Genomic DNA, 15443 nt, shown 5'->3' with positions numbered 1-15443 from the left:
GCCATGTTTCTTTGATAAATCGTAAAAGATCCTTCATTAATTGATTTGGCAAGATAGTATTATGCATTTGAAAAGTCAAGAAAAAGACCCTTTCTTATAAATTCTTTCCTTACAAGCTAAATGAGGTCTACACAATATCATGGATTATTCAAACATTTGATATCTGCAATACATGGATTCTTTGAGTGGCTTGCAACTTCCGTTCTGGAACAGCAAGTGCCTTCTCCTTTCTTATGTCGAGCAACCTGATGGGTTAACAATCCCAATGTATGGAAACCAGGGCTGAGGGTGTATCAGTTTGGTGAAGTTCATTTGGTTTGTGTGTCCATATTCTGACTTGGTTTATTATTCCAAAAGGTCTGGTATAACTTCCCCTTATGACCCTGGACTTCTTAGCCCATGGAAGAAAACATCCAAGGTTCTGTCAAATCTAAAGGGTGCTATACAGATTTTCAAGTAGTTTTATATGATGGCCATACAGACATATTAGTTGGAGCAAGGATCAAAAAGAATTAATCTCACTATACCTACAGTACTGTAGATTGAGCATTGACGCGAAGTGTAGGCCAGTACACCGTAGGATTCTCAATCCTAAGGCGTGAAGGGTCAGCATACCCTTTAGTGCAAGACTGTAGGCTGTTGTTTGTTGGATTGATACCATTTGGCAGCCAGATTTGGGCCAAGGGCCACCATTATTGGTTTCGATGATAATCTTAACCTATGTAGTCATGCAGACAGATGGGTGTGTGTGTGTGTAACACCTTGAGCTTGTGAACATGATATCTCAAGAAGTCAAAGTTTGGACCAATCTCATATTTCGTGTGTAAAAGTACCACATTGTGAAAACCATGATATCTCAAAAAGGAAAGCTTGGACCAATGTCACCTTTCCTGTGAAGGAAAACCACATTGAAGCCTATTGTTTATGGTGGAGGTCAAAGTTCATATGGAGTCACCAGGGGTAAAATTGTGAGAAAAGTGTGTAGTTGTGACGCTTTATAATATAAGAAGCCTATAGATAGTTTTTTGTTGAGGTAAAATGTCATTTGGAGTCACCAGAGATCAAATTGTGGAACCTTGATTTATAGTTTACCTTATCTCCCACCGACCAGCCTATATGATAACATGTGCCTTACGCCTCATAAGAATAGGAGAGGCTGTTGGCAACAGGAAATTAGCTTATGGGCATCCTTAGAATTAAGAATTCAGATGAATTCTAGATGAAAACTAGTGGTTCACTGTAAAAGCTATTTCTGGTAAAACAAACAGAAGTCTAGTGCAATATAATCATCAAAACCTCAATGCGTTTTTGTTGCATTCTGGTCAGTAATGACTGCTTGGGAGTAAAGTTAAGCTTAAACAAGTTTTCCTTACAGTGGTCAAAGGTTAGGTGGCAAGGGAGAGACTCTCTGAAACCCCCTTGCATAGCAATATGAACTGGTGTTGGGGGTTTGACATGCTGCTGAGGACCACTCATATCAAATGAGAGACCAGCACATTGGTGGATGCCCAGGCCAAATTGAGCACTTCACTGCTATTTACTAAGCTGAGCTTGTTCCTCAAGATGGGTGCCTTAAATGAATTTTCCAGTCTCTTAGATTCATACTTAACATCCATGATTATGAATTGTCAATTGTCAACAACTCTGTAACTAGACCACGTACATTAATCTTGGAGTGACTCGAACTCAGGACTTTATGATTGAAAGGCACTGCCACACCGGCGTTAACCACTGAGCTACAGTAACACTCCTACGTAAGTAACCTTTGATCCACTCTTGCACTGAAATTGCAACCTTGTTTCCCATGTTTTGAACAACCTAAGTCTAGCAGTAGCACTGTGCTGACAATTATAGAAGAGTGCTTAAGTGTAGTGTGTACTTGGGGGTAACATTAGTCTAAGGTGACCATATTTCAGAAAATCTAGGGATATGATATTGATCATTGACCCTCTCAAGTTATCATAAGTAGGCAGTATACATAGTACTGTACATGTTAAGGGAGGGATGAGCTTTTGAGGGCACTGAGGGGTGTTTGGTGCTGTTTAACTATTAAGGAAGGTGTGCAAATGCCCTCATTTCTGTTAAACCTTGTGCAGTGACTTTTTTCTTGGCAAAATAAAAAAGAAAAAAAAAAGAACGCACACACACAAAAGAAACATATCAAAGGAGAAAGAACTTGGAACTTAAATGTCACTGGGTTCTTTATTCAATATAAGGAAACAAGATGCTCTGAAATTTTAGGTTAAAACTGCTGTTAGTGGGCACACATAAGCACTGTACCCCACTTGTTATTATGGATAGTAAGGTTCCACACGGAAATCATAAAACAATTTCCAAATTGAGACAGATCTAATTCCCCCATTCCATCAGCAAAGTCTAATTTAGTGTTTGCTCTCTTAGTTTGTGAATATTTCTCAGATGAATGTATTTTTTGACAACACTCTGTTGGTTCTGCATCACTTGTTACTATTAAACTGTATTCATGACATGATGAGTTTGTATTAATTGTCAACATCGCTTTCACTGGTTCAACTTTCAACTGATTTACTATCAGTTCACAAATCGTTCATTAGGGAGCAAACTTCTCAACAGAAGCATCAATTTCCAGGAAGACACAGAATTAGTTCCGCAAGTTTAAACAGATTTGTATGTGGAACAGCTACCAGTATTGACATTTCAACAATCATATTCACGACTTCACTCCACCTAGCAAAAGCTGTAATGCCTGATGATGGGTTGTTCCATTCATTGAGTTGTGATTTGCATCACAAACTGCATCTTCAGCTACAGAAACTATTGGACAATTTTCCTTGAGTACATTGAATGCCTCTTCAAATTCTATTCTAAAATGGATGGTTTTCAAAATCTTTCACTTCATCTGTGTATTTACCAAGCCTCCTTTGCTGTAGTATCAATGAATGACCTTAATATATCCATGTCATATGGAGATGTGATGAGTCCCCTCCTCGTCACAGTCTGTTCAAAAACCTTCACAACAATATGTTTAGCATCAACAGGAAGAACTCCCAATGCTGCATTTGCCCAGTTATAAACAATATGAGCTTTACAACTAGATTTAATTGCAAACTTGGTACAATTGTATGTCAATTCTCTCTGCCCTGTCTATTAACACCACCAAAGTTTGTGTTTGTGTTGTCCACAGAAAAATGCTACAATATTCTTTACAATACTATACTACTGGCCACTTCCTGACTTCTGATGCAAGGTTTTGGCTGCTTCCCCAGTCAGTTCAACAAAATCTGTAAGTTTTGTTTGTATTTACACAAGTCTCTATTACTAAACTTGAAATAATGTAATGAACAAATTTAAGATGACCATTCTTCATTTAAAAGTGATACAAATTCCACATCATTCGGTTGGCAATCACTTCCTCACTGGCCCACGGAGCCAAAAATGTTTAAAGCTATCGCTTCCATGAAAATTTGGGATTATGAAACTTTCTGTGTAGAGTCCATTCTGTGTATAGTCCATCAATCAAAAGTGGTGATTATGTTTAATGGTGTGATAGGCCTACATTCCTTCCTGAACAGCAAGATGAAATCATTTTGCATTGGTTCAGATCTTCTAAAAAAACTGTCAGGTAATTTGCACTAAATCATGCAGCTATGGCTTGTTATCGTTTGAGTGTTTGTTCATGGTCTTTAGTGAATGACCAGCCTCCACAGGAAACAGAAAACACAGACTGACATAGCAATCCTAGCCAAATATTTCTGCTCCTGTAGCAGCTTGAAAATATGGGAATTAATTCTGCAGTTGATTATTGAAAGTACATTTTGCTTTGCTTCATGTTCTTCAAAATATAAGTCATGATTTTGAAGGTGTTTGCAAAGTATCCTGTACTTTAACCGATTGCAGTAGACCTGTGTACCTGTACTACACACTATTGTAACCGTTAGGACAAAAGTATAGTGAACACTACAGATGCTTGTCCAGGCCTCACTTCACAGACTTGCCAAACTGAACACAGACAGAGAGATACCCAGAACAGGTATATATCACTGTGCCGTAAGTTCTCATCAGTGCATGAATAGTGTCACACAACTGCAGGTTGTGAAATATTTCAATGATCATCTTGGTTACCACACTTGAACTAGCAACTCTCTCAATGGGTGCTTCAAATGAAGTAGAGTCAAGTGCTGTCAGTTTCAATACTAGGCCTCATTCCCTTATGGGTCCATGCAAAAGCATAACTGTTCTGATTGATAGTTATATGACAGTTATAGAAGGCCTATCTGATTTTCTCTGCATCAGGCCTTCTCCTCAATGCTCAATTGATAAGTTGAAGTCCAGGGTAAAAGAAAAGAATCCATTTTCTTAACAAGAAAAGAAAAAAAGAGAAGTAAACAGTAACTGTCTGTATCTTTGAAACATACACAGCATTTAATATGCAGTGAATATACTGGGTGCAAACACTACACTACCAAGGCACCAACCAAAGAAGACTTGTTCAGACAGTATTTACAAATCTAAAAACCGGGGCTTTGAATTACTCTCTGTGGCATTTGGGTGTTGACATACATTGAGTTCAAGGAATCAAGGATAAATAGAAACATTTTGAGGAAATTATAAACTTTTTTAAAGAAAAGAAAATGCAGTTGCTGTTTTAAAATTTGATGAAGAGAGATATATTGCAGAGTAAGTAGTATTGCTATTGTCTTTGAAAGAATAGCTTTACAGTTCAGTCATTCATCATACAACAATATGACAGTTAATATTTCTTTGATAAATACTGTACTGTAGGAATCCAAGTTTTAACAAGGAATACAGAACTTCCAGAGAACCTGCACATTTATCTTCACAGAAGATGTACACTGATGTACACTATGTACACTGATCATCAGTGGAAGCACCCATGGAGGTTGTTTGGTTCAAAAAATTAGTTGACAAGGTTTGGCAGTATTCTGATCTTGAGCTCATTTTAATTATTTTGACATTAATATATGCACAGGAAGTGCATGGACATGTTAAATAGCTTCAGTAATTGTTTGAAGTGTTAGTTTACCAGTATGGTTTGCATGGTATTGCAGAGTTCAATTTTTGCATAGTAAGAATGGTTATTATAACTAGGGTCATTATTCAAAGAGCATCTTTTCTGGTAGTTTATCCCATGCAAGTGAACAATGTGGGTAATAACAGGTGAATGGTATTAAGTACAAATTTATTCACTTCTGTACTTAGCTACATACATGGGAATTTACAGCCAGCAACATCTGGTTTAATTGCTTACCATCTATTGTGTTAAGTTATTGATTACATATGTAAGTTTCTTTTGTTTGGTGGGAAAATGGCTAAGTACTAGTACCCATACTGTAGCTCCATTTGAATTATTTAAATTGGCATGAATGATTCAGTAAACTGAAGGAAGTGAATGAGACCTCTCTGAGGGAATCAGACCATTGCAAACAGGTAAACTATTTGCTGAACCGTTGCTTACTGTTTAATTTTTGTGGACTTGAGTTGTCACTATTGTGTCAAAGACAGTCCTAATAGTGTTAAGTCAGAGTATTAATAAAATAAATACAAAACTCTTTTATAGGTATAGCTGCATTGTCTGCATGTTGTCTGAAAATTATTTTTGTAAAATACAGTCAATTTCTGTGGGGCCTTTGCATGTAAATTTACTTTCCTCATAGTGCTACAACAGGAGGAAGGGGAGTTCACTGATGCCTATCATCCGACAGACATGCAAGATCACTTCACAAAAATGCCTTGATGGACCTTAGCTGTTAGTTTGTTCTTTGTCCTATACCTATAGTTTAACATTTTACTAAGCTGTTTTTATATTTGACTTATAACTGGACTTGCAGTAATTGCAATCAAATGGCTTGTGACTTGACTTGAGAAACATGGACTTGACTTGGCTTGCGATGCAATCAAAATATCAAATGACTTGACTTGACTGGACAAACATTGACTTATGACTTGATGAAAAACAACACTACTAACAGATCTTAAGATATAAGATATAGTGTGCTTCATTATGCCATCACTCACCAAACTTGAATTTAATCTTTCTTTTAAAGTAAAGATGTAGAACATGATTGTAGCTCAGTGATTCAGTTTAATTGTCATCTGTACTTAGAAAAGGTATATCTTGTCCCAGTTACATTGACAAAACGATATTAGAAAGTATCCTTTTGTTCAATCACAGATGGACCTAAAAATATTGTTGTCAGCAGCTCCAGTTTGCTTTCCTGTAGTGTGTCTGTAGTGGGGTTTATATTTTATATTGCGCCCTCCCCTATTATGTGTAAAACCAGTATACCAGCTACTGAAGATGACTCTTTGCACAGTTAACTTGCTGAGCACTGTGTGTTGCATTGTATTGTACATGGCAGTCTACACAATACTACTCTGCACATATTCACTGTAATACCTATTCAGAGGTTGGAGATATTTTATTCCTTTGTGTAATTATTGAGTCACTCTTTGTCGAGATGATTTATTATATAAGAAGTTCATGCAATGAGTAAATCACACAATTTGCATACATTGTGGTGCTGCTCTTGTACAGATGGAAAACATATTCTTCTTACTTGTGGTTGTTAGGTTTTCAGCACAATTGTGAGACTCATGTACAAAAAATGTTCTACCCATTATTTTTGTGCATGTTATTCAGTAAGTTTGATTATTCATTCATCTGTGAGTCTGTGCATTGTGCCACGTGGTTCAGTTTCGCTTTGAAATCACTTCCTTCACTGACACTTCTAACAGAAGATGCACTATTACAGTAACCGTTGTACAAATCATGAATTTGCTGTCTCTAATTACGTCTTAGAAGTAACAAAAGAAGTTTTTTTAATGGCCTTAAAGTTTAATGCTTTATTCTGGCAGGGGCCCATCTGGACCCTGGTATTGAAATTATGATACTAATTACTCTGGCCTGAGGCTATTAGTTGATCTTCAATTCTTTGAATGAAATTTGTTCACTAAAGGGTGTATTCAATAGATAGTTATATAACATGGCATATGAATTATCAGTGCCCTTTATGAAGGAAACAGAAGGTTTGTATTTGGTGCCGCCATTTCTAAGTATATGAACGATTTTCAAAATATTACAACCATCTTCAAAAATACAAGAACCTTTTGAAAGTAGCGGAGATAAAAGTTTAACAGAGGTCAAAATCTGAAATCTTTTGAGCTTGATAACTACATACTTTGTAGTAATCTAGCTGATCACTTCAAATTTGTAATGGTCACTCTTACAAATATGGCAGTAAATCACTAAGCCAATTGGCTTTTTGATTTCTGGTTTGCTTCAAACTTGGATCTAAAAGATAGATAAATAGTTGTTAGTCAAATAACCAACAATAGCAGGCCGAAATGTCGGTGTTTGTTTTGCAAAGTAGTATGGTTGGCACATAGCATAATCTGATAAATCCCCCCATTCTTAGAATGTAGATCTCAAGCACAAGCAAACATATAATAGCATAAAGTATGTTAAGCCGAATTACTACTATCATACTGCAGACATGTGTCAGTTGGCATCTTATACACTTTAATTAAAAATTTACCAACCAAAAAGTTTTTATATTAAACAATAATTCAAGCCTACAGTAGCTTTTTGTTCTCTCTTAGACTGTCATGATGTTACACTGTATGACACAAATGTACAGAATAATCCCAGAGCAAAATGAAGCTGGACCTCAAAGTTACCCACACACCAGATACCAAATCTAAGAAGCCATGGAGGAAGATCTCTTGGCTTGGTTCAAAGGTCAGTGATTCAGTTGCTGTAGGTACACTCAGCATAAGATCATTAATAATTACAAATTTCCAAAGCTTGTAGGAAGTCTACAATGAAAGTTCAGTGTTATCCTAAATTAGCTACACATTTTATGATCAATGTTATGCATACATCATTTTTGAGGCTGCAATAGAGAGCAAAACCTTATTGAAAATTATGGAGGCATATGATAGAGGTCCAAGGTCATTTGAAGTGAAAATCTTCATCTTTGCAAACATGATTAGTGTTGCAGCAATATTGTAACTATCAGGTTTTGCTTAGCATTAGCCAATACCTGTGTAAATCCCCTCTTCATTATATCATTCCATCTAATTATATATAATTAATGGTATATACCTTTTAGGCGATATTTTTGTACTATTTGCTTTTGAATGTTTCCTGTATTTTAAATGTTTACTGTGTATTAATTGTTTCAATTCCTGTAAAGTGCTTCGAGCAGTGTTGCTGATGAACGCGCTATATAAGTACTATTTTATTATTATCATTATTAATTACACATTCAATGTTATTTCTTACTACTGCATTCTTAACATTGCGGAATTCTGATAAAAATAGTTTTATTTTTTTTAATTTCTCATCAAGTTTTGTTTGCAATAAGACTGCAAAAATCATGTTAGATCTACACAGTTATAGGCTACTGTATAGCCTACATATTAAAAAATTTATACCAACCATTGTTCTCAAAGTAGTTATATAATGTTCTTATGCTACCGTGATGCATGAGAATGCAATTTAAATATTGCTTGTCTTCAAACGTACTATATACTAGTGTTACATCAAATAAATAAATGATTTCCTTCACATTTCACGAACTTAAAGTGTGTTTACTATATCATTAACACTGAAAGCATCCTAACCATATAGCATGGTTATATGGAAAACAGCAGACTTGACATGTATAATTGATACACCAGTGGTTGGACTATACAAGGATATGGAACAATTTGTGCAGCAAATTAGGGGAATAGACCATACATTTACAGCACACACTTAAGAATACAGGCCAATAAAAAGTATACACAAAGCATGATAGTCCTGGTCAAACTATTTAACATGCCCATATAAGTGTATTGCAGGGAAAATAGTTGCTGTGGCTACGTTGAGCAGAAATAATTCTTCAGCAATTGAATTGGCCATTAGGGTTATTCCATAACACCTGTGTTGAAAAATAAAAATACATAGGTGTGGCATATTACACATGTATTTACTAGTGCAGTACTGTAGATGTGCAGTGTAGCATACATAAGTAGTGCTCTGCAGTACATTGCAGTCTGTTCCTGATAGATATAGTTCACATGATATGATACTATTCTGTGCTTTGTCTCAGTTACAGGTGATCTTTCGGCTTCTGTTACATAGGTCTACGGTTAGGGACACAATTCAAACTCATGTTAATGTCACATGCTCTACTACTGTAGGTTATTACAGTGCTGAATTGTGATGAGATCACATTGAAATGCCACAGAATGGGGATTGGTTCTAAGACACATATATTTTAAAGTCTCAATGTCTGTTTGCCAAATTTTAATTTTGACCTTTCCAGCTTACTGCCGTAAAAGCTCAGTGAAAGTTACACTGTTCTATGCAATTTTAATATTAATAATCATTATTTTTATTGAGTTATCTGTCGTTAAACATTTTGAGCTGAATAAAATTCACCAGATATTTTAAAGAGTCAGTGGATTCTACAAATTTCAATCAAAATTTGCAAGCCTCGCACAACAGATCATGTGCGAATCAAATCTCTCTGTTGTTTTTTAACAACGTTAGGACTTACATTCACTTTCATGGCTAGCGTGTGTTAGGTCAATTCTCTTGAATAGTATCGTTCTTTTGGCCTTATTTCCTTCCATTGCAAGCAATAAACAGGTCATTTCAGACGCTTCCTCCGTAAAATTGGGTATAAAAAGTGGACGATACTAGTGTATACAGGTTACATTTGTGTAAGGAACATGCTGATATGGGCGGTCGCAGTGATTTTACGGTAAATCGTTTGCGCCATAACGGCAACAGAAAATAAATTTCTTTCTTTCGATTGTGACAGCTTTTCTCCAATAAACCCACCGGGTCAGAGTGCATTTAGAAATGAAACATTGAATCTGCTTGTTTTGTTTTCCGAAATTCATCAGCAAACACGTATTGAAACTTCAAATATAGCTCTTAAAAAGTTTATTTGAATCGAAGAGCAATATCTGTTGGGAACAGTCGGTAAATGATGCAACATTTACTGATACCAAATATCAGACCAATATCAATAACGCATGCCGATAATAGTGCAACACTACTAAACATAATAACTCAAAAAGTATACATCCTAGTTGAACTTCATTATTGGTGTGTCGATCCATTTTAATGTGTAAAAGATCCCTATTGAAATTGGATCATTACTACATTGCAAGAGGGTAGATTGTGTTTTTAAAAGTAAAACTTCTTAACATCCTCTTTTTAAGTGATGCACACTGAGTCAGTATATGCTAACCAGACATTTTGTTTCCAGTGTTGATCTCATAATCCATTGCATTTCTTCTTTCAGTGTGATATTCTGCTTCAAGCTTATTGTCGATTGAAGGTACTTCATCTACAGGACAAAAGCCACAAAAAGAGAAGGATAGTAAGACTGCAGTCAGTTGTTAAGAAACTCTCTGTTTGCAATATTTCCCAGAATGGTCAGTAATTTTGTGTTCAGTTTGTTGATATCAGTCATATTTACTGTATCAGCTAATGCAATGAACAATATAGAATGTCCTTGCTCCCTCTATACCAGAATTTAATGTTACTTTGCTATTCGGTTTAAAACATAGATCCAAATTAGAATTACAGTCCAACTTGATAAACTTGTAGATTAATCCTAGTGCGCTCGATAGTGGTTGGAAGCCAACTTGGGTCAAGTCAGGACAAACTGCAACCTTGTAAATATTTCTTTAATGAAGTACAAGAACTGCCTTTTATTGGAAGTGAAATTCAACTGTCAGTTTATATCAACAGATGTCAATTGTGAAACCCTTACACACAAAACCTTCACTATTATGGCTGGGTTAAATTTCCTGCGCAGTATGTAATTCTTGTGTGTATAGTCCCTCCTGGGTTGAGATCAACAGAGGTCCAAGATAAAAATAGGTGAAATGTCTCAACTATGGCAAGCATTTGAAAATCCCACCAAGTCTTATTTAGTTGGGGAAGTTGTTACTGTATGTCACTAACAGGTGGTGAGGGACAACTGAGCACATAACTTTACATCTTAGAGGATATAATGCTTGATAATTTAGAAATAATCATTGAATTTTGTTGTCATTCTGTTACAGGTGATTTCATAGTTGGCATTATTGATAATGGTAATGTCACTATATGGAGTCGATGTGATGATACCATCAAAAGTCTTAGTTCACCTCCCAAAGCTATCAGACAATATTTTGAAGAGAAGTCTGTTAACCAAACAGAAACTGATGGTAAGAGGAACCTGTTGTGACTTTTACATATTCATTGCTTGTGGATCTTTTCTTTGCATAGTCAGAACTGGTAAAGAACGTACATAGTTTATATGCAATACAAATAAGAAATAACAATATCCCTTTTTGAATGTACACATATTTCATGTACTATACCTTACAATGAAACAGAACTCAAACAACTCAAAGCAAAATTTGCTGAAGTGTGAAATTTGATCCAATTTGGGGTTATTTGGTGATATGTAAAACGCCTCTCTTGGTATCGGAAGGATAAAACATCTAGAGCGGCTGATAGTTTACACAACATGTACCCTTACAGTAGAGGAGTGGCCCAGTTTTGTTTGGGAATTTTCAAAGATCATACAGGAATCAGCTTGGAATTTTGTGGTTATATGATTCTCCTTCAAAGAGAAGTAGAAATGTTATCAAGTTGGAAGATTATTTCAGATGGAAATCAGTTTGATAGCTCCTGGATGAAAATCCCATTTGTACTGTACCCAGCTAGTGCTCCATAAAATAATCTCCCAGATGCTATGACATTATACATGGCCCTTAAGTACTGGATACAGGGATATTCTCTTGAAAGTAGACAACATTGGTGAAAATGTAATGGATATACTGAACTGGTTTCTTTATGGATAAAAATGTAAAAAATTCTCTAGTCCTTAAGTATCTTAATAAGACACAATGAATGTGGACCTAAACTTGCTCTCCTCTTCCGGTTTTTCTGCTTCTATTTGGGGATTGCTGTTGGTAGTAGGATTACCCCAATCAGCTAGTCTTGACTTCTTGCTTTGCCCTAACAGGTTCTAGATGAACCTTGCTTGTGTACACCACTATATATAAAACATTTGTGTGCAATGCAAAGTGCGAGGTGCAACTTTCGCACATTGATTTTGGGGGATAATACTGGAAGTTACGAATGAACGTAAAATCTTTAAAGGATGACGTACAGTAATAGGCACAACATTAATTTTGATTTCTTGTAGACCATTAAAACACTGCTCTCAGTCCAGAGTATAGTTCTATGAATATGTAATGTTGGGAAAATGACCCTTTAAACAGCTGAAGCTCACAATTTAAAGGTGAGAATCTTGCAAACCATAACAGTTGTAGAAATGTTACCAGCACTCAATTTTTCTCTTTTCTTGGACCATAACATATAAAGACTTATCTTCTGTCTGAAGTCATCCTTTAATGTCAATAAAGAAGGAGAGCCTCCAATGGTCCTTTAATAGCGGATTTGAATTCCATTCTTGTATTTTTTTTGTTTAATAAGCAAGAGTTAAGCAGAATTAAGCAAGAGAAACTAACAAGCTGAATGCTATTGCTTGGTTCACAAAAGTTGTCAACAAATGTTTTGTGTTTCTTACTATTTCAGCTTTGCACAAAAACAAAATATTCATTTCAAATGATGCCAGAAATATCTTGTTGGTTTTGAACTTAAATCATATTTACCTGTGGGAAGCTGATGAGAGCACAGATGCAGACAATGTCAAGGACTCCACACAAAGTGGAAGATGGTACTCAATCAACCGAGATAGTACAGCGCTACCACCAAGTAATTGCCTGGATGCCAGTGTGGATTCAACTTTCTTTGATGACTCAGTAAGTATACATTGTGATTGATGCGTTCAACTATTGCTGACTCAATGCCAAACATTTCTGTGCACTCTGCACATGTTTTTTGGCTGTCTGCATATTATGTCAGTATCATTTTCATGCATAAATACATAGATTTCCCGGTGTAAATTGTAATGACCATATAGCAGAATTTTCATAATTAATGTGATGATGACGTATCATGTGCATGCCTTAAGTAACAAGTGTGGACACTTGATGTCCATTGGGTGCTTTGCATGGTACTGGTAGTGCTTGAAGACAACAAACCAGTAACTGATTAGGCTTATCATGGTTACTACATGGTTACTTTTAATGTTTCTTAAGTGTAATAAATTGTACTGTTGCCATCACATGTCACAAAATTGATGGAGTTATTTACCTGTGGTTCCCATTTTCAACACTGGTGCATTAAGTATATTGTATCTACTAGGTTATCAGGGAAAGTACATTACATCTCCCAACTTGTCAAGTAACCCTTAACAACCTGGCAGTGATAATGTAGTTACTTGACTGTCTTGGAAGTGATAACATACAGATAATCATAGGTACCTGATGGGATGGGAGTGATAGGTGTGTCACATTACACTCTGGGAGATGCAATGTAGTTATTTAAACGTGTTGGAATAGGTACAGTACAATCTAGGAGACATAATGTTAAGTACTGTATTGGACAGTGTTTGAAGAATATATGTATATTACCAGGGCTTATTGATTGCTTATTGATATGCGATGGTCAAGGCATGTGTAGGTTGATGTGTGAGGGCCCATGTGTATGTGACGTCATGCCTTGTAAACATGATAACTCCAGCAGTAATATTGGTTGGATATTCATAGTTTGGAATGTAGATGCACCTTATTGAATACAAAGGCATGTTAAAAATTTGTGGAAGTCAAGGGTCATTCGAGGTCAACAGAGGTCAAAATCTGAATTCCTATTAAACACAAGAACTACAAAAGTCAAACATGATATTTTTCATACTTGGTATGTTTAGCCACATAATTGAGTGCAAGAATCCTGTATTTCCTGTGAATATGGTGGTCAAAAGTCAATTGAGGTCAACAGAGATCAAAGTTGGGAGCATTGCATATGGGAAAACTCCAAAAGTAAAGCTTGGATGAGCTACTTGGAGTTGCTAAAATTTTGTAAGGAATCGCTCAGCCTGTTGGTTTTCTGGTTTAATATGAAGTTGGCAATAGGGTTTATTTAAATAGCAGAGCATCATGGTAAATTTCAGCTTTTAAAAAGGAACCTAAACAATTTTCAGAATTTGAAAGGGCAGCATGCAATATTTTTGAAAGAAATTAAATACAGAAATGGTAGAAAACCATTAATACTCAACTTTTTTCTTCCATTTGTTTGATTCAGTGTATTTTCAGACAGACAGATAGTTACACATTGTTGAGCTATTGTCATGGCAATATGCCTGTCCATCTGTCAACACTGGTTGAAAGGCTATTACAGGCAGGTCCTTTGCTGAGTTGTTACCAAATTTGGTTATGTTGTAACATATACCAGGGGTCAAGGGTCATTTGTGGTTATGAGATCTCAAACAGTGAATTCACATGAAAGCCTACCCTTAGAGTTTGTTTGATTTTGGTCATAGTGATCAGCAGATGAGTCATAAAAGTCACACTTCATATTAGGTCAGAGTTCATGTAGAGTAAAAACAACAAAAATAAGGAAACGCCTACTCCTTGTAGGGTTTTTTTTTGGTCCTAATGATCAGCAGATGATAAGTCATTAATCCTGTACTCAATTTTAAGGTCAAAGTCATTTGTGAGCTCAACCAGTGAATTCACACTAAAGCCTACCATCCCTCCCAGAGTTTTTGTTTGGGTTTATTGAAAGGTGGTCATTGTAGTCAGCAGACAATGGGACAAAACTGAATTGCTAGGTCAAACATACTAATTAAGCCAGAAATCTGATACTCTTTGGCTTCATATTTCTCTTAGAATGGCACTTGTAGCTTCTTCATGGTCGTAAGTACATGGCATGCTATCACGTTGTGTCAAAGTTGAGCTACTCATGTGTGATGCTCTAGCTTGTTTTCCTGTTCAGTGTTTTCTGACCACAAACATCAAACTATGTTTGAACCCTGATTTAGTTTGATATTGAACACTATGAGGGAAGCTACCACAGCTATAGTTAAGGTGCATGGCCATTGTTGCTGTCCATAACAGGTGTATTTTTAAGAGTCGTATCGCAATTAGTGGCCATTAGTTACGTTCAAACCCTTTACACAATTACAATCTGGGAGTCCTAATACCCCACTGTTGGAATGATAGGTACCTGACCAACTGTGAGCCATAGTATAGTTAATTGACAGTGTCATATACTTGTAGTCACTCTGTTTTGTTACAGGTCTTGGGTCGCTGTAATATTTGCTCCTTCGTCTTCTACAAAGGAGGTACCCTTCAGGTCAGTTCTGTACTGATACAGTGGCAAGAACCATGGAAGAAATTCACCACTAGGTAAGAACTGAAAGAGATTGTGGAGTGTATCACAAAAGTCTTGTAGACTTACAAATTTCGTCAGGAGTACAGGGCTGAGAGAGCTACTGTTTACCAAACTGTGTTAACTTCAAGGGAGTCTTTCACTATTGAAC

At 36.2% G+C, this 15443-nt stretch overlaps 1 protein-coding gene across 5 annotated transcripts in view; it reads left to right on the top strand.

Moving 5' to 3' along the window:
- The window catches only part of LOC139976620 (uncharacterized), a 59129-nt gene that overhangs the window by 5436 nt on the left and 38250 nt on the right, over positions 1 to 15443 (top strand). For 4 of the 5 annotated variants that reach the window (XM_071985368.1, XM_071985369.1, XM_071985370.1 and 1 more), the window contains exons 2-6: positions 7600 to 7738; positions 10302 to 10434; positions 11071 to 11214; positions 12596 to 12822; positions 15200 to 15309. In XM_071985368.1, coding sequence (XP_071841469.1) covers positions 7655 to 7738; positions 10302 to 10434; positions 11071 to 11214; positions 12596 to 12822; positions 15200 to 15309 — 698 coding nt within the window. In that variant the 5' untranslated portion in view covers positions 7600 to 7654. Of the gene's footprint in view, positions 1 to 5402; positions 5428 to 7599; positions 7739 to 10301; positions 10435 to 11070; positions 11215 to 12595; positions 12823 to 15199; positions 15310 to 15443 lie in introns of those variants that run through there. The other variant, XM_071985367.1, reaches the window with a different exon arrangement.

This window comes from Apostichopus japonicus, chromosome 2 (assembly GCF_037975245.1).
Source record: "Apostichopus japonicus isolate 1M-3 chromosome 2, ASM3797524v1, whole genome shotgun sequence".
In the NCBI taxonomy this organism is placed as follows: Eukaryota; Metazoa; Echinodermata; class Holothuroidea; order Aspidochirotida; family Stichopodidae; genus Apostichopus; species Apostichopus japonicus.
Note: the sequence above shows the minus strand (reverse complement) of the source record. Positions and strands in the feature narration are given on the sequence as shown.